The sequence below is a fragment of the Sinocyclocheilus rhinocerous genome, unplaced genomic scaffold, assembly GCF_001515625.1.
Source record: "Sinocyclocheilus rhinocerous isolate Xijiao unplaced genomic scaffold, SAMN03320098_v1.1 scaffold692, whole genome shotgun sequence".
NCBI classification, from domain to species: Eukaryota; Metazoa; Chordata; class Actinopteri; order Cypriniformes; family Cyprinidae; genus Sinocyclocheilus; species Sinocyclocheilus rhinocerous.
In genome coordinates this window covers 490,461-511,538 of record NW_015638954.1, presented here as the reverse complement: position 1 = coordinate 511,538, position 21,078 = coordinate 490,461, and the positions used below count along the sequence as shown (strand labels likewise).

Genomic DNA, 21,078 nt, shown 5'->3' with positions numbered 1-21,078 from the left:
TAATCAAAGTGAAATGCTATCCAGTGACCTCTGAACTCCAGCAGGGGATGACCACTTAAAAGACCCTTATATGTGCAGCTTTCATTGATCACATTATTCACAGGTCTGCTGAATGAAGGGGATTGGATTTCACAGAGCTTGTCCTACAGGTTAAGAAAGGACATGTTGTTGCATAGAATCTGAATTTGTTTATGTGCATATAATGTTTCTTGTGCTAAATGAAGAATGAACAAAAAAATCACATTACAACCCCATGCCATATCTACAGACCAGCAGCCAGTACACTTAATAGTAATATTAATAACACTATGTATAAATGTTTTGTGTGTTATGGTATCTGGTTAGCTAATGACCCAACAAATGTATAGGTATTTTAAAATGAAATGAATACTTTTATTCATTTAGAGCATTAAGCTGATTAAACGAGATTAAAGGCAATTACTTTATATTAAAGATTTTTTTCTAAATAAAACGGAGTAATGGCTGCTGAAAATTCAGCATTACCATCACAAGGATAAATGTGACCCTGGACCACAAAACCAGTCTCAAGTCGCTGGGGTATATTTGTAGTAATAGCCAAAACATTGTATGGGTCAAAATTATGGATTTATCTTTTATGCCAAAAATCATTAGGATATTAAGTAAAGATCATGTTCCATGAAGATATTGTGTAAATGTCCTACTGTAAATATATCAAAACGTAATTTTTGATTAGTAATATGCATTGCTAAGAACTTCATTTGGACAACTTTAAAGGCGATTTTCTCAATATTTAGATTTTTTTTGCACCCTCAGATTCCAGATTTTCAAATAGTTGTATCTCGACCAAATATTGTCCTATCCTAACAAACCATACATCAATGGAAAGCTTATTTATTCAGCTTTCTGATGATGTATAAATCTCAATTTCGAAAAAATTGACACTTATGACTGGTTTTGTGGTCCAGGGTCACAAATGACATTTTAAAATATATTCAAATAGAACAGTTATTTAAAATTGTATTAAATTATAGTTTTACTGTATTTTTAATCAAATAAATGCAACACTTAACAAAAAAAACTTACCAACCCCAAACTTTTGAACAGTATACATTTGCATTTGGCAATGAAATATTAGAGTCTGTTCAAATACTGTATAAATATAGTAGGTTGGGGGCTTTCAGAGAAAAAAACAGCATTTAAAAGAGATAGATGATTGGGAAGGGTGAAACAAGCATGCTTTGGAATGTGATCTCAGCATGGGGCGAGGGGACAATAGAGCTCATATGTATCTTTGTGTTTGTGTGTGTGTGAGCGCTCTATAGTAAAAAGGTTGAGGTTTATCATTTGGGATGTATAGGGTAACTAATCGTCTTTGCCAGTACTATGAACAGAATGACCTCTAGTCCCTGTCTTCCTTTTTTTATTTTTTGTGAAGTAGATCTTTTGGTATGCTGTACCAGAGGCTAAAATCCAGAGCAGGGTTTTGTCTTTTGTTCCTCTGTGAGATCACATACCACTTACTGCTGTTCAGGTGATCTTCTCTAGCCTGCGGGGAGACAAACAGATCAATCCTACACTGACAGTCACTTTCACAAACGACGCTACAACTTCTTGCTGTTACACACGTCCACAAATACTGAGAATTAGTAGATGCTGATATCATTTCATTGCAGTTTTGAAAAGAGAATGTACATTGATCAATGATGTAATCTCTGTATAACTTACCAGTCTTTTCCGAGTACAGTTTTCTTTGTACTGTATTGACATATGACTTTGACAGTAGTACAGGATGTAATCTTGTCTCTTTATGTGCTTTTGTGTGTACAGGGATCAAAGCTGCAGGAGCCATGTGCAGGCCGGGACTGCAGTGGACCGTGCCCGTGTTTGCCCTTAAAGGGTAGCAGGGTGAGTGATGAGGAACTCTGTTTGCCAATGTTGAGACTGTTCATACCACTCTCTTGACCTCATCCAGTATATCATACATCACTGTTAACTGCAAATTTACCTTCAGAGCTGCACGTGCCTTCTGACTCACACACACAAACACATCTCTCATGTGCCAGGTAGACGCATGAATGAAAATCAACCAAAGAACGTATATCTAGACATTCATATCTTTCTTTTTATTTTTGAATCACGAATTTCAAACATTTTATTCTCACTGCAATCTCATTGACACACTAGATATAGAAACAGAGCTCAAGAACAAACATAGAGCAGGTCACACAGTCAAGAGTTCATTGTTCAAACCAAACTGATACGAGACTGTCTCAAATGCCCTGTTCACACATACCGCTGGAGGTCACAAGGTCACTGTACTGTTAGTTGGTCGTTACCTGGTCATAGCTTGTCATCAGTCTGATCATATATGAGATGTATTACAATTTGAAATAGGATGCCTTTGTATTTTGACAAGATTTCAGATTAACTTTGACAAGAAATACGTTTTGTTGGGCACACCCACATCACATTACTCATGTGATTGCTATTTTAATCACAAAACATAGACTTTGTTCACTGATAGCTGAAATCAGATTTTTAGGCACAATTAAGTCTGTTTAATTTATTGAGCCGGAACACCACAAAAAACACATGACGTTTTAAATGTTTACAAAGCTATTCCAGATCATCACGAGGCACGTTTTCCCATGCGCCTCATGAGGAACTGATGAGGCAAAATTTCCATTTCCCTGCTCTTTTCATACTCGCAGCTTGACACTCTCAGTTGTTTTAGAAGAAAGTCACTTGGCACTGCGTTAACGCCTACATCATTGCTATAGAAACAAATGCATAAACCAGATATTACCCTGACTGAACAAACACATCTGATTTGAGTGCTTGCAAAATAAGAGTAGACAGTAGGGTCTTAAGATTAGACTTGAAAAACAAATCAGAATTAAATGCATTGTCATGTTCACATTTCATTCTAAAAACTATTAAGGAAAATACTTTATTTACACACTTCGAATCTAAGCTATTTTTTTTCTGCCTGAGAGACTTGTTGGCAAAAGTTACTCCTGCACAATGCCTCACATCTCTGTGATTGGCAACCTTAAGTGATCTGAAACTCTGTATCTATGAGGTATGACTATTTCTATTCCTGCTCTTGATTAAAGCATTGTAAAGACTTGTTCTTTCTAATCATCACAGAAAAAAATATCAGTGTCCTCAAAAATATTAAGCAGCACAGCTGTTTTCACCATTGAAAATAATAAGAAATGTTTCTTGAGCCCTAATTAATCATATTAAATGATTTCTGAAGGATCATGTGACACTGAAGAATGGAGTAATAGCTGAAGAAAACTCAGCTTTGCCATCACAGGAATAAATTACATTTTAAATATATTAAAATACAGTTATTTAAAGTTAATGTTAAAATATACTGTTATTTAATGTTAATGTTATTTATTTTAAAAAAAACGTTTTTTTTAAAAATGCGATATTTCACTATATTAACATTTTTACTGTACTTTTGATACATAAGAGACTTCTTTCAAAATTTTACTGACCCCAAACTTTTGAAAAATTAATTAAAGGGTTAGTTCACCCAAAAATGAAAATTCTGTCATTAATTCCTCACCCTCATGTTGTTACAAACCCCTAAGACCTTTGTTCATCTTTGGAAAACAAATTAAAATATTTTTGATAAAATCTGAGAGCTCTCTGTCCCTACATAGACAGCAAAGAAAACAATAATTGGCTGTCTATGGAGGGTCAGAGAGCTCTCAGATTTAATCAAAAATACCTTAATTTGTGTTCCGAAGATGAACAAAGGTCTTAGGGGTTTGGAACGACATGAGGGTGAGGAATTAATGACAGAATTTTCATTTTGGGGTGAACTAACCCTTTAAACTATTATTACCATGATACCATTACCAAGGTCTGAAATAAGCATCATCACTTTAACACATACGCACACAACATAATCTTATTTTAATGACTTTCTCAAATACCGATCAATGATTCATAAGGCACATGTGATGCTGGTCAAACCACAGCACACCAACGCCCACAAACCATAAATACACAGACAAACTGTGGTTAATGATGTACTTTTATATGGCGCAGATTAAAACCACAGTATGAGATGACTGATAAAAAATAAACAAGTTCTTGTGTGTGTTTTTACATAAAGAAATTAATACATTCACATGAGATGAAGCTCTTGTTTTTCTGAATACAAAAGCATGGTGCCCCTGATCGTGGCCAACATGTTTGGGTCATCTGACCTCATGACAATAATGTAGTAACTATTTTTTTGGCATGTCAATTTGCCTTTTTCCTTCTTTCTGCATTTTTTCCCTGTTTTTTCCTGTTGAGAGTTCAGAGTAAACACTTGCTTCACAAGCACACAAAGACATGCACACACATAGTCAGATTGCAAGCGCATCATATCACATCCATTCCATCATCCCTGGAGCATGCCAAGATGTTGGCACACAAGACAGAACTGCTCTCAAGGTCAGATTTATGGTTACTTGTGTTCCATTCACACCTCCAAGATGAGAGTTGTATTTTATGAGCATGAGCGCACACATGCCAATCATAGCCACCTACATGATTTCCATGTGCAACTACATGACAGTGATAAAATATAATCTTGAGAAATCAGCAGTTGTTTTGCTGTTTGGAACCACAAACTCTAATTAAACAAGCAGGAGGACAAACAAAGGGAAAAGTTGCCACATCCTTTTCTGATATAAACATTGACACATGCTTACAACATGATTTATTTTAAGTAATGCAGGGTTTTCCACAGGCAGGGGCGACGATAAATAACCATAAAAGAAAGAACAGGATGTTTCCACTCGCTTTAGTCTGCTAGTATAATTTCAGTATCAAGTGTGGAGGAAGATACTGTAGTAGTGTTTATTTTCATAGTTATTGAAAGAACAGAACTCAAAGCTTTCTTTCTTTTGGCCTTGAGTCGCTCAGGGTTTGACATGCATGTTTGGTGCTGCAGTCAAGCATGGTTACTATACAACATAAACCCATTGCATTAGTGCAAACGCATACCACAAGTAGTTTAACATGTACCCATGACAGAGATCTCGTGACCCAGTAGGCCTTGCTCTGTCAGTGTCTGAGCCCTTGCAACTCAATGCACCCAGCCCTGACTCAAAGTGGGCACAGTGTCAAGTCTGAATTGAGCTGCAGTCAGTGTCAGAAAAAATCGGTGTGGTTGTTTAGCTACCTATGTGCCCATTGCCATTACCTTTGATTCCAATAATCCATCGACACAAAAGACACGGCCAGAGTGGGTAAACCATCTTTGAGCCTGACTTCACCACCACCAATAGAGCTGCGCCCCCCAAAAACAACAGGAGCCAATGTGATGCAATGCAAAGTGAGTGAGCTCTGAAAAGTGCAGTCAGCTGTACTGGGAATGTCTGCTTCAGAGGAGTGCAAAAACAGACAGAGAGAGAACGGGAGAGTTTATCAGTTAATCATACATTTATTTGCACCACCAGTTAGAGGCAAAATATGCAGAATAATGCTGAATTTAAGTTTAAATCATTGTTAATAACAAAAAAAACAGAGACAGTTGGAGGGATAAGGAGAGAGCACAGCCTTTATTTGACTACTTAACAACATATACATTAGGGCTGTACATTTTTTCCCTTTATTACAAACCACCACAAAGAATTAGAAATTTAATACATAGAGACTCCCATACCTTCTAGGTGAAACCCTATGCAAACCTAGCTGCAAGGTATGTGAAAGTACAAAAAGCTAACCAGCGGGGCACATTGCTTCATGTGAACATATATTGTATGTCACATGCATGAAATGTTTTGTTTTTGTAAGCTACTGCTAATAGTTTCATATATACACTATGTTCAAAAGTTTAGGGTCGATAAGATTGTTAAAGGGGTCATATGATGTTGCTAAAAAGAACATTATTTTGTGTATTTGATGTAATGAAATGTGTTTATGCGGTTTAAGGTTCAAAAAACATTATTTTCCACATACTGTACATTATTGTTTCTCCTCTATGCCCCGCCTTTCTGAAACGCGTCGATTTTTACAAAGCCCATCGGTCTGAAAAGCGAGGTGTGCTCTGATTGGCCAGCTATCCAGTGCGTTGTGATTGGCCGAATACCTCAAGCGTGTGACTTACCATACTGTGATGCCCTGTCCGGCTGGAGCGACAAGTCAAAACCAATAAAACCCATTATAAACGAGGCATTTGATGCATCCAGTCATCCAGGACATAAATATGGATTATAATGACTTATACTGTCTTTTTACATGTTGCTGTTATCTTAATCTACTATCTCTGACAATAAAAAGTAATAAAAGCCTGTTCAACAGGTTTAGAATCAGTAGTTAGGGTATTTCAAGTCACATGCTTGTGTTTACTTGTGTCAGCTGTTTATCCACTCAAGAGGTGCTTCTCAAAGCAAACAGCTCATGCTAACTAAGTAAACAAATATTTGTAGGTAACTGACTAGTGTCTGTGGTAGGACGTCATCCGGATTAACTGGATTTAAAGGGACAAACTGGTTGCGTCGGACACTATTGGCGCTTTTCCACTGCATGGTACGGCACGGTACGGCTCGGTACGGTTCACTTTTGGGGTTTTTTCCACTGGGTACAGTACCTGGTACCTGGTACTTTTTTTAGTACCACTTCGGTTGGGGTTCCAAGTGAACCGTACCATTACCAAAACTTGACGTGTAAACTCTGCTGATCAAGGATTGGCCGGAGAGAATCGTCACTACCTGCGTCACTGAACTTGCGGCACAAACACAAAAGAACCGCTAGATTTAAATCAGCACAGCCAGCGAAGGATCGAACGCAACTGTTTTGAACGAGCGCACCTTTTTTTAACAACCAAAAAGTTTTGTTGTCTGTCGTGGAAGAACAGACGTTCCTCTGTTGATAGCAGAGGAGCGGATCCAGCGAGAGCTTGATAGGGCACGCGGAATGAAAAAGTTTTTTTTTGGAGTCATGGTAGTAGAGGCGGCGCAACTATAACGACATGTGAATAATCCTGCCCACTCTAAAGCAGTACTGAACTGCAGTGGAAACGCAAACCGTGCCGTGCCGTACTGAGCCGTGCCGAGACGAGTCGAACCATACAGTGGAAGAACGCCATTATGCTCACCAAGACTGCATTTATTTGATCAAAATACAGTAAAAACAGCAATTTTGTGAAAAATGATTACAATTTTAAAGGACTTTTCTTTTTTGAATACATTTTAAAATATGATTTATCTCTGTGATGGCAAAGCTGAATTTTTAGCAGCCAATATTCCAGTCTTCTGTGTCACATGATCCTTCAGAAATCACTCTAATATGATGATTTGCACCTCAAGAAACATTTCTTATTTTTAGCAGTGTTGAACAGTTGTGCTGCTTAATATTTTTGTGGAACACTTGCGGAATAATTTTTGTGATACATTTCTTTTTTTCAGGATTCCCTGATGAATAGAAAGTTCAGAAGAACAGCATTTATTTGAAATAGAATTTTTTTCATAATGTAAAAGTCTTTGCTGTCACCTTTGAACAATTTAATGCATCCTTGCTGAATAAAAGTATGAAATTATTTTAAAAAATCTTACAGACCCCAGACTTTTGAACAGTAGTGTATATTAATCTGCATGAAGTATTGAGTTGTGCTTTCTCTGTTGGCACATAGAAGTAAGTGATAATGTAATGTCATAATTTTGATATAAATAAATAGAAAATCAAATGAAATTGCACATTGGTGTTAAGAATATTCTAGCAATCATCTTTGATTAATTTCGAAGTAGAGATGTTGCTGTTTTAAAAACTAACTTGTAATTTATTTAAGGCATGTTTTGTCTGACGTCAAGAATAAGTGGAGCTTCATAGAAAGTGTTACCGCTGTAGTTCTCGGACAAATACAAATACACCTGCATGAGGCCATTCCTGAAGCATCTGTTTCCAGCTGTCTCAGAGTCCTCCTTAAAGACAAACATCAGCCATGATGAGCGTTCTTCTTTGGTCAGCCACCCAACAAAAACAGGCGCCCATTCTGGTCTCGTTTGGACCAATAACATCCGCTTCCAGACAGGTCAAAGGTTGCAGGATGCTGACATAATGGTTGGGTTAAGGGCAGCCAAAGAAAAGCAACACTGGCTTTCATGTGTGCAAAGCATGTGTGACCACTTTAGCTACCCTGACTCAATCTGTCCCCTCTTGGAGCAACTCCAACCTTGCCTTTTTTGTCTTGATATTGTCTCGATTAGGATTATTAAAAGACACTTTGTCTGAAAGCAGGGATTTACATAGTGTGTAATATAATGTACAATATATTTTTTTTCTGGCATTACTACATTAGTCTTATCACAAGTAACTTATCCAAGATTTCACAGTAAACAATAAATATTTAACAAGTAAATACTCACAGTGAATCAGATAAATGTGTGGAAGTATTATGTGTCTGTTTATGCTGATGTTTCCTTCCTTTTCTCTTTCTTTGATTTCATGAGATGACCAGAACTGATTACAGTTTGATTAATAGTTTTTAAGGGAAGGGTTTCAATGTTAATTGTCTTGATTATGAAGTATTTCATACGTGTTTTGTCATTTAACATTGCACCAGTACAGTATCTGAGAAGATAAATATTATTCTAAACAAGTCCTTTTTGAAGTACACTGTAAAATGTTTGTCACATAAAAACGCGTTTCATGTGGTTTCATTGAAGTCAAATTATTTGTAAAATTATTATTATACATATTATTTAATATGACTGAGCTTGATTTCATTAGGATACCTAAAAGTCATTTGTGAGGGTCAGATCATGTTACTTGAAGGGGTAGTTCACACAAAATTCTGTCTTCATTTACTTACTCTCATGTTGTTTCAATCCCATAAGACTTTCATTTTCTGAAACAGAAAATAAGACATTTTTAATTAAACCTAAGAGATTCTGTCCCTCCATTGAAAAATCATTCACTAAAACTCCACCAAAAGTGACTCTTGTCTCTTTAGAAGACTTGGATTAAACCACTTGATTCATATGGATTATTTTACAACCTCTTTATGAACTTTTTGAAGCATCAAAGTTTTAATGGAATGGACTTTCAATGGAGGGACATAAAGGTTTCATAAAATATATCTTCATTTGTGTTTCGAAGATAAATGAAAGTCTTATGGGTTTGGAATGACATGAGTATAAATCATTTATGACAGAGTTTTCATTTATGGGACAAATATCCCTTTAAGGTAACAGCTGTACTTTCAGCTTTTACAGCATAGAGGAGAAAAAAATCACATAAAAACACACAGATGTGCCGTTTTATCCCCTTTTTTGTTATCTGTTTCATCCCCATACCTTGCTCTTCTTTTAGAGGGGGCTGCCTCAAATACAACCACAATCCAAACAAATGTGAGTCATGTGTTCAGGCTACAGATGATTTAACCAAACAGCTTGACTAGACAGAGACATGCATGAGGGACACAATCCATAGCTGTTTCATGCATCAGTAAGCGTGTTTACATGCACAGTTATAATCATACTATAATCATACTGTCTTTCAATGCACGCACACAATTGAGGCCAATTGTAGTCCAATGAACATGCAAAACTAGAGCTACAATCTATTATCTCTGTCTAGTGCTATTATTTGTAAGATTGGCATGAGTGCAGTCTAAAGGAATAAAGCATTTATAATGAATTAATGTCTTAGTCTGACTGAAATTTAACATTTAAAATGCATGTAAACCAATTAACTGTAAACAGCTGGGTGTCATGTGTTGATCCAGATCAAGAGGAATTAACCAGCAGAGTGTAAACAATCCTTACTTGTTAAGACTGACCCAGTGTATTTGAGTGTTAACTCTTACAGATTAGGTTAATCAAGACTCATAAAGTTCCATCCAGATGTAAATTATTTACACTTCCTGTTTGTTTGTTTTGTATCCTTGTCTTTGGTGTTGTTCTAAAGCATAATCATTTATAATAAGATGAAAGGAGGTGAGAGGTCATTTTCACAAAGACCCCAACATGACCTTTGACCCCTGGGGTGATGTCTTGATCTACCAGGGTGAATTTGTTAGAAAGTGTCTTAGTTAAAAACCACACTTTCTTCGCATGAAAGTCAGTTGTATCTATGGAAATAAGACTGTCCCCTACTGGAAATCATATGTAAGTACGAGGGCAATTTTGATAGAAGTTGTAACACTTACATAGTAAAATGGATGTGGGTTTAAAGCATCATATTCATGCCAGCATATATGCAATAGGACTGTACATATAACAAGATAAGAAAATATTGTTGGTACTTAATTTCAGATGTATAATCTGATATGAGGTTACAGCAATGAAATCTGATTACCTATATGCTGGTAGACTGCAAAACACTGTGTAATGCATACATTGCTCTCTCTCCATCTCTCTTCCTAATCCTTTTCATTATTTGCCTCTGGCATTGTTATTACATACACATAGTTTATGGAGTCTTTATGTCTAAATGTCTTATTCATGGAAAACAGACACATACAGTATTTTGCTTGGAAAATATAAATATATAGCCAGTGTTGTTTGATGTCTGAAACTTGTGAAAGCTTTTTCTGGCAGCCTTTTATCCTATTTGTTGTGTGTGTGTGTGTGTGTGTGTGTGTGTGTGTGTGTACAACTTTATTCAGTAATTCCAGATTCTAATAACATTTTATTAGACAAAATTTTTATTGGAAAAGTGTGACCCCTAATTACAAGTAGCCATTGTCACATCTGTTATTATTATTATTAGTGCTGTCAAACGATTAATGTTATTAATTAATAATTAATTATTAATCGCATCAAAAATAAAGGTTTTTGTTTACATAATATATGTGTGTGTACTGTGTATATGTATATATAAATGCAAACACATACATGTACATGTTAAAGAAAATATGTTATGTTTATATATTAGATATATTTATGTATAATATAAAATATAAGAATATAAATATATAAATGTATATACATGTAAATATTTAAAAATATATATGCTCTATGTGTGTGTATTTATATATACATAATAAATATACACAGTACACATACATATATTATGTATATAAAAACTTTTATTTTCGATGCGATTAATCGCGAATAATCGTTTGACAGCACTAATTATTATTATTATTATTATTAATAAAAGTGCTTTCCTCTTTTTTGAATATGATTTTAAATATTTGTATTTACAGTCTAAAATATGGGGACATTTTAAATTTTATTGGTATAGCCTTTTGGCTGTATACTCTCTTTTCTATGGTTATACATATATGTTTAAACACACATATAATGCTGAGCCAAAAAAAAAAAACTCATCCAAGCATGCACAGAAACACACATTTATATACTGTATATTATGCTGCTAAAAAGACCTGAAGAAAATAAACAAACCAGGTAAATGTTTCCAGAAAGCTTTAAAGTAGATATTTTCAAATGAAGGTCTCACATAAAACCATTAGCATTAAATGGCCAGCTGTTTATAAAGGTTGCACCGCACGCACACTTGAACACAACGTGACTCATTTGACTCATTCATATGTTACATTTGCATGCCTTTGGGGTTAAGTTTTGAACAAGAGATATACTGCTGAGTCAGAGCATGTGTGTTTTCACTGCTGTCTGCCTGGCACTGCTGCTTCTTTCGCTTCTGCAGGCGAGGTGGTGCACTCAGAGAAATTTGGTTATCATGGCTGAATCACTCAGTCCGCACCCTGCCCCTTTTTGATGTGTTTCCTAATGCTGCTTCCATCACCGCTCCCGATGAACACACGGCGCGACAGGTAAAATCACGCCTCGCTGCCCACGAACAATGGTTCCTACCAAATCCTCAGAGCCAACAGGACTGAGCCGGGGGAATCTGTTGGCTCATGGATTCTGTTGGCCGTTCCGACAGGAAGTGAGGTGCATGCTTGCTAGCCAGGCGAGTAAGACTGGGCGGCTTAGAAAGGCAGAATGAGTTCTATTGTGTCCATTGTGAGGGGCCAGATTTGTGCCACAAACGAAGCAGTCTAGTGCGTGTTAATTTGGCTATAAGTCATTTTTCCCATCTTCGTGTTGTTAATATTGGTGTATACAAGCTGAAACCCTATTAAGAGGTTTGTGAAGGAGACAGATGAGAGCCGATCACAGTCTTGAAATGCCTCATGGTGATAGAAAAGAGCGCTGTAGTGGTTTTTAAAGCTTTCTGCTTGTTTGTGGGGCATTTGCTTGGTGGTGGAATGCAATTCAAATCATTATCAGAATAGTCTTCTCACCGGTCACACCACTTAGCCTAAATCAAACAACCAGATTTCTCTGTTTTCTAGGAAAATGGATGTTGCACATGCTAAAGTCACCAATCCATGTCAATTTTTGTTCCTAGAGGGCCGCTTCCCCTGTTAAAAAACAGCATATGCGGGTTAGGTATGTTTTGAAGCATGTCAGCTGGTTTCAGCTGGTCCTTAGTTGGTCATGAGCTGGTTTAAGCTGGTCCTGAGCTGGTTATAAGCTGGTTATGAGCTGGTCCTGTTTCAAGTTTCAAGAACTTTGTTTTTCAGCAAAAACAGTAGTTGTTGAGGGTGGAAAAGAGAAATATGACTTGATTACATCTTAACTTGAGGTTCGTCATGGTACTGTTGTGAATGGCGGCGGAGACTGACCCGAAAGAGAAGAAATTGTTAAATAAATTAATTATTTTTGTTTTCTTTGCACACAAAAAGTATTCTCGTAGCTTCATAACATTACGGTTGAACCACTGATGTCACATGGACTATTTTAACAATATCCTTACTACCTTTCTGGGCCTTGAATGTGGTAGTTGTGTTGCTGTCTATGCAGGGTCAGAAAGCTTTCATATTTCATCAAAAATATCTTAATGTTTGTTCTGAAGATGAACGAAGGTCTTACGGGTTTGGAACAACATGAAAGTGAGTAATTAATGACAGAATTTTTATTTTTGAGTAAACTATCGCTTTAATGTTCATTTCAACTTTACTACATTATTAAACTCAAAAGCTGTCTGTTAATATTTAATGGACCTGAGCTACAGTAACATGAACTAACAATGAACATGTATTTTTAATGTTAACAAAGATTAATAAAAACTGTAAAAAATGTATTACTCATTTTAGTTGATATTAGTTAATGAATCAACTAACACTGACTAATGGGCCTGTATTGTAAAGGGTTAATGATTATTTTAATACGTTAATAACAATTTATTCATTTAAATAAAGTCATCCTGTGGTCCACTTGAAACTTTACTGAGGCCCCCTTGTGGCCCCCGGCATCATGGTTGAGAACCATTGCTATATATTACCCAGAATAAGTTTATGTGATTGTTTTGCTCATTTGCTTGTCTGTTCATTTGTCTGTTCTCCACTGAACATATGTAGGAAATCTTCACCAGACTGATAGCATTCAATAACTGGTGAGAGTCTTTTGATAATTATACTGTAGATGACTCAACTGCACACAGATCTTGTCTAATACTTGGTGGTTTCCCAATACCAACCACTGTTAGACCTCAAACCAAGACGGCAAGTCTGGTTTAGCCTCAGATTGAATGTTCAGCTGCAGACTGCTGATGTGGGCAAGAAGTGACACATTCCTCCCCGCTTCATCACTGTCAGAGGAACAGCTTGAAGGATAAAATGAAACCTTTCCTACACAAGCAGATTGATTTTATTTAGACACTGTGTTTTGAACGTAAGGTTTATTCAGAGTGCTTTTTGCTTTCAAGAAATGCAGTTTTCCTCATCGGTGTGCCCATCAGTGGCCAACTGACAACACACTTCACTTTTTTATTGTTATAATGTATTTTATTTGTATTTTCTGGCAGACATATAGAAATATTGACTTGAACATTGCACTAGATAATTTAGAAGTTTGAGACACGCAGTAAGTGATCTCACCTCTCACATAAAAAAAAAAGGCTTGTGTTCAGCTGTCCAGTTCATATTATGTTGACTAACCACCATGCCACAGCTCTAACAATATTTTTTAATGCTGCTAATAATTATTTCTTAGTAATAGCAGCTTTAACTTGCCTCGGAGTAAGTGTGGTCATGCATATGCTCATCTTCAGTCTTGTTTTATATGGGAATACTTCATAATGGGGGTCTGACTGAGTGGTCACTCTTGAAATGCAGTCACAGCCAGGCTCTTCCCTGGTAAGAAAAAGACCTTAAATTGAAGATTAAGTTTTTCTGGTCTGTTGAGTCAAAGAGGAGTATGTTGCCAAATGACACTTCCTGCTGTCAATACTCATTTTTTACCTGCCCTTTTATAACCAATGCCCTGAATAATCCAATCAATCGTTCTGTACTCTATGTACAGAGACCAGCTGCATTGAGTTTAAATGCTGGATTGTGTCGCCCCATTTGGTTAGCAGTGAGTATTACTGGTGATTATGACAGTGAGGTCAATTAATGTTGCTATCTATACTATGCAGATTATATATTCTTTTATTATATTTTTGTATACATTTTCTCTTTTTTCTAATTACACTTAAATGGAATAATTGAAATTTTTTGCAATGCATATTACTAGGCCAATCAAAAATTAAGTTTTGATATATTTACGGTAGGAAATTTACAAAATATGTTCATGGAACATGATTTTTACTTAATATCCTAATGATTTTTGGCATAAAAGAAAAATCGATAATTTTGACCCATACAATGTTTTTTTGGCTATTGCTACAAATATACCCCAGCGACTTAAGACTGGTTTTGTGGTCCAGGGTCACATATAAACATAACATATTTTTCTTAAATGTATACAATACATGCATGTGTGTGTTTTTATATATACATAAGAAATATACACAGTACACACATTATGTCAACAAAAACGTTTATTTTGGATTAGATTAATTGCGATTAATCGTTTGAGCACTAATATACTGTATGTATGTATGTATGTATGTATATATATATATATATATATATATATATATATCTCAAATTTTGACAGCAAACTTTGATTTAGTATATATATGTGTGTGTGTGTGTGTGTGTGTATATACATTTATATTTATTCATCTAGCAGATGCTTTTATCCTAAGTGATTTTACAAATGAGAAATGCAACAAACCAATTTATTTATGAAGGCTCTGTGCTTCTATATCCTATACACTCATTTTTGTCTCCTTCTAGGGGCAACCAGGGGAACTTGGACAGGCAGGCAGCAGTGGTCCTGAGGGTTTCATTGGGGCTCCGGGGCCAGTTGGACCCAAAGGAGAAAAGGGCCATGTAGGACGCAATGGGCCCTCTGGACCAAATGGAGATAAGGTCAGATTTCATGGAGGGCAATTATTATACATACAGATATATGCGTTTCTATTTACCAGTATTTTGAAATACTTTGTGAATGTAATGAACTGTTTACAAATGTATATGTGCCTTTATATTAGATCTAAATACAGGAATCAATGTATAGTGTACATGGTGGTACAAAATGCCTTTTTGTGTGTTTTATTTAATTTTTGACAGGGCCCAATGGGTGTTCCTGGGTTTTCTGGTAATGATGGTGTTCCAGTGAGTTCACAGTTCTTGTCTATTACCATAGTTTCACCCTTCTCTGAAAACAGTTAACTAAGCTGATTTTACTGCCCTGTTCAGGGACACCCTGGTCAGGAGGGGCCCAGGGGACCTCCAGGCTTGGACGGCTGTAATGGCACACGAGGTGACCCAGGCAACAGAGCCCGTGATGGATTTCCTGGTCATCCTGGTGCTCCTGTAAGTTTGAGGGCTTTTTCTGCATTTCAAGAAGATTGTATCATATAATATTTACCAAATTGAATAATAGTAGACATTTCACTTACTAATGGAACAAATCATCTTATCAAAAGCCAATTTAATTATTTTTGAGGATCACATATGTTTCTTTATTTAAAATATATTTAAATAATGTCATGCAAATATGTTCATTATAACGCAATATCAATAACCTATTATAAAAAAAGCTCTATACACCAGACACTAAGATATAAACTCAATTTTTATTTCTATGTTGCATGCTCAGTTGCTTATTAGTGCAATACTATTTGCTCTACAATTTTGTCCATGAGCATAGCTGTGAAAATGTAGTGATGTCTTTTATATAAAAAAATATAGATCAGTTTTCAATATACAAACTTTTTTTCACTTGATTTTAGGGAGTCCCTGGTCCAAAAGGTCTAAAAGGAGAACCATTTTATATAGATCGTTCTGGACAAGTAAGTTGCTGCCATTCTTTATGAAACCCAAGCAAATCACACATGTGAACATTTTATATGTATACACTCATACACACATCCACATTCAGCATGTGTTAATACTGCAGCTCGTGTGGCATTTACTGCCAGCCCTGTTAATAATATGTGTTGTGAGGTAGTTGTAAATCTGGGTGTGGAGTGCAGACCTGTCTGGGAAAATCCTTCGGTCATTTTCAACACCTCATGCATCTTTTATATTATCTTTTATATCTTATACTATCTTTTATAATTATCTTTTTATATTACTAAAGCATCTGGACTTCAAAATAACAAAGAATGAATGAATGAACAAATAAATAAATAAAACACCATAAAATATGATAAATAAGTGACCATGTTTTTGATGTCTCCTGAATTGAGCTGGGAAAAAAATGCTCTGCTTTACATGGCTTCAGAGTTTGAATACAGCTGTACTGAGTGCTTATTGTGTTCTTTTTTTATCTTTAAACATTCAGTTCCCTTTCACTGTAATTATATGAAAATGACAAGTACATTATTCAAAGCTTCTCCTTTTGTGTTCCACAAGAGAAAGTCAAACAAACAATGTTTCCAACCAAAAAAGGGATGACAGAATATTCTTTTTTGGTAAACTATTATTTTAAATGGAATTCCAAAAAGTTTAAACATTATTTTAAAAGCTTTGGAAAAAATCTACCTTGGTCTCACTTCACTTATTTCCTATTTGGGATTTTGACTTTTTTTGTGCAACCAAATGTTGTCTTTCTGTAACTAACACTTCTTTGTAAAATCCTTAGAATTTTTTCGTCGTAGGCCCTCCAGGTCAAGTGGGATCTTCAGGTCCAATGGGGCCTAGAGGTCCAGATGGATTTACTGTATGTATTATATCTGTACAGTCTATAAAAACCGTCTGTCTACAGTATAAAGACTGTAATTTCACTGTTCTCTCCCTCCACAGGGTCTGCCGGGTCCACCTGGTCCTTCTGGACCTCCAGTAAGTTTAGCTGTCTAAGGAACAGTTTTGAAATAGCATAGTTTGTTAAATAATCCTGTCATGTTTAACACTTCATCCTCCTGTCAGACAGGGGGCAGTGTGCAAACATATATGTACATCTGAGCACTTGTTTTGGAATGAAAGTAAAGAGTGCAATCATTACGGGTACAAGAAGTCTTATAATTGTCTGCTTTAAACTGTAGCTCCTGAAGTGTCAATTATTAAGTATAAATTTCCTTTCGTAAAAGTGATCTCTTACTCCAGAATGGCTGAAATAACCATGCATAAAGGTTTGCTGAATGTCTCTGCTTATTCTACAGGGAAGTCCAGGTCAGGGATACAAAGGAGAGCCAGGAGAAAAGGTATGGGTTTCATCAGCTTACAAACAACTAAGCAAGGCCTCCACACACAACTGCTTTTAGTTTTCACCATTAGTGTCATTAGGTTCAGATAATTACCTAATTTCATCCAATACTGTCCGCATATTTGTTCCAGAAACACTTAAAGGGATAGTTCACCCAAAAATGAAAATTCTGTCATTAATTACTCACCCTCATGTCGTTCCAAACCCGTAAGACTGAAATTAAGATATTTTTGATGTATTTCGAGAGCTCTCTGACCCTCCCATAGACAGCAATGGAATTACCACGATCAAGGACCAGAAATGTAGCAAGGAGATCGTTAAAATAATCCATGTGACATCAGTGTTTCAACCGTAATTTTACGAAGCTACGAGAATACTTTTTGTTCGTAAAGAAAACAAAAATAATGACTTTATTCAACAATTCGTCTCCTCCGCGTCACCCTATATAGTGCCATTTTGGAGAGTATCACATACGTAAACAACGTATGTTGTTCTGTGTCAGCAGCACCGTACGCGGATACACTATTTACGTTGTTTACGCTTTGATCTGAACGTTAACAACGTATCCGCATACATACGCTGCACACGTTGTTTACGTATGTGATACTCTCCAACGAATTGTTGTATAAAGTTGTTATTTTTGTTTTGTTTTTTGTGCACAAAAAGTATTCTCGTAGCTTCGTAAAATTACAGTTGAACCACTAATGTCATGTGGATTATTTTAACAATCTCTTTGCTTCGTTTCTGAGCCTTGATCGTGGTAGGATCCTTGCTGTCTATGGGAGGGTCAGAGAGCTCTCGGAATGCATCAAAAATAGCTTAATTTGTGTTCCGAAGATAAACAAATGTCTTACAGATTTGAAACGACATGAGAGTGAGTAATTAATAACAGAATTTTCATTTTTGGGTGAACTATCACTTTAAGATGCATTTTAGATATAGGTCTCTAGCTGAGTCCTGGCTGTTTGTTCTTGTTTGTTTGTTTGTTTGATTGTCTTAATGAGAGTGCTTTTTTCTCTCTACTGAAGGTGTATTGCATGTGTTTGTTGGTGGTTGAAGCCATTGTAATTGGCCTAACACAGAAAACAAACACTTCTCTGAGTGTCTCTGACACTGAAGACCCCACGAAATTGCTTGATGACCAAAGTTTTCTGTCTTATGGTGACATATTTCCTATTGAAACAGAACGTCTTGGCAGGGCATATCATGGCTTGTCCCTTTGTATTTCAAACAGTAATTTCACTTTAATTATGTCACAGCCAATAACTCTTATTTTGTACTTGCTGGTTGGTTGCAGGAGAGAGACATTCTCATTCCAAAGAGCATTTGATTGTACAAACGTCTGTGTAGTGCCAGATTACCAATATATTTGCTTTCTTTCCTGGAAGAGGAATACTGTAAATCCAAATGCTTATTTGTGCTAAATGTGACTAACAGACATGGACTAAAAGCCCCAAAACTCTAATTTTGATTTAATGGGGTCCTACAATTTATATGTTCAAGTATTGAATGTTTTTTTCATATATCTGTACAAAAAAAGACTCCACTCTCTTTAAAGAGACTGGCACACTCAGAGAATGTTTATAGTGTAACATTCAGTTCGAATAGTATTTTAGTCTGCTAGGGGTCTGATTAATAACAAGCCAGCTAAAGACTGGATATTAAAAGATTATACTGCTTTTGTCTTGCACAATAACACTACATCACTCTTTCTTTCTTATCGTCTTACCCTATATCGTCTCATTCTAGTTTTTCCTCTTGTCTTCCCTTTTCTCCAAAATAGCTCTGTACTCCCAGCATGCCTACTGTATCTTGTTCCATTTATGTTTTAACCCAACTGCAGTATGTTTCCACTCATCTCAACACACACTACACATAATAAAAGCCTTTTCCTGTAAAGGAATGTAACCCTATGGTATCTTACTACTAAGCATGGTAACACTACAAAATTTGGAATGGATTTTCCTCTGCTTTTGGATGGCAGTTCACAGATTTCATAGGTTTACAGAACAGTACCTGCAGTTTCTGTATAACTTGTAATGTCACTCATACTGAGCGTGAAGTCTCTGAGCTGCTATTCAGTTTGCTGTTTTTGAGTGGTTTGTGCTGGTGCTGGAATCACCTGCTCCAATCTTCTGTGTGCCTTTGTTTCCTTTGGTTGGGATACTTAACCCACTGAACTCAAGAGAAAACAAGGACCAGCTAGTTCTATATTAAATTTTATTGAACTTGCCAGTTAAATCTATGAAGTAAATTCAAAATAAAGCAGTGGCAGCCATATAATACGCATGCATTTATAGCAGTAAATATTACAAAAGGAGCCCTTAGTCCTATTGCTCTCACTTTTCCTTTCACCTTTCGTTCTCGATCACTTATTTCCTGTTTATTCTCTGTAAAAATAACTTTCTTTGTTTATCTTGTTTTCCAGTAAAAAATTAAATAAAAAAAGTAAATAAAGCCCCTATCAAATCAAATTTAGAGTTTTGTGGCTTTTAGTCCTTGTGTGTTAGCTTTGGTACCATCTACTGTATACACTAGTGTACTCTAAAAATTGACAGTAAAGTTAAAGTTAATCAGATATACTTTATGTATTTACAGTCTTTCTCTTTTGGAGAAAAATGACCAAAGAATACTGACGAATTAAAATAATTTCTGGAATGAAATTTTAAAACTGACTGCTAGCTGGAAATAATCTCTGTTGGAAATGTAAGGAAGAAGAGGGCACTTATTTACATATGATTTGGGAATGTTCTTTAGTTCAGCCATTCTGGCGTAAAATTCTGAGAATACTTGAAGAGTGGTTGGGCTTTAATTTACCTGTGGAACCACAATTATGCCTTCTTGGAGATAAATCAGCTGTACCTAATATAGCAAAAAATGCTTTTACCCTTATTAAGATTGGTTGTATCACAGCTGCCAGGATGATCTTGCGCAATTGGAAATGCCCCAAAACCCCAGATTTGAAAGATTGGATTGAGGGGATGATTGAAATTGCATCATATGAGTGCATGTTGGGGAGACTGCAGAGTGAGGGAGAAATGAAAAAAACATGGGATCATTTTTGGCAGCATATAAAAATGGTGTGATTGATGAGCAGGACTCCTTAACAACTGTTAAATTTCCACGTGCTTTTGTTTTATTACATTGATGGTGACTAGTGGCTGAATATGTAATTGTTTGGAAAGGTGAATATTGAATACTGTGGTGATGTACGAAGTTTTGACTGTTGAACAATAAAAAAAAAAGTTGAATTACAAAAAAAAAAAACTGACTGCTGACCAGCAAATAGCAAATTATGATTCATTGCTGTGACATACCAGAAGCCTTTTTTTTTTTCAAACAATGCAATAATAAAAAAATAAAAAAAACTGCAACATGGGAAAATACAGAAAACTATGTTCATCGAGCAAAGAAAAGGGGTGTTTCTATATCTACTAGAAAACTTGAAGCAAAATGAATATTTTTCTTACAGAAAACAAAACTTGCTAATGGGTTGAGAGCAGGGTGCGAATTACACAGTGACCATCGGGGGGATCAGAGCACTGGGGGGGGGGGGGGCCGGGGGAGACAC

General features: G+C 36.1%; 1 protein-coding gene across 1 annotated transcript in view; it reads left to right on the top strand.

Moving 5' to 3' along the window:
• Positions 1–21,078, top strand: part of LOC107750310 (collagen alpha-6(IV) chain-like) — a 121,209-nt gene that overhangs the window by 57,996 nt on the left and 42,135 nt on the right. Inside the window, exons 4-11 of the mRNA XM_016565635.1 lie at positions 1,810–1,887; positions 15,092–15,226; positions 15,428–15,472; positions 15,557–15,673; positions 16,093–16,152; positions 16,947–17,024; positions 17,108–17,143; positions 17,464–17,505. Coding sequence (XP_016421121.1) covers positions 1,810–1,887; positions 15,092–15,226; positions 15,428–15,472; positions 15,557–15,673; positions 16,093–16,152; positions 16,947–17,024; positions 17,108–17,143; positions 17,464–17,505 — 591 coding nt within the window. The remainder of the gene's footprint in view (positions 1–1,809; positions 1,888–15,091; positions 15,227–15,427; positions 15,473–15,556; positions 15,674–16,092; positions 16,153–16,946; positions 17,025–17,107; positions 17,144–17,463; positions 17,506–21,078) is intronic.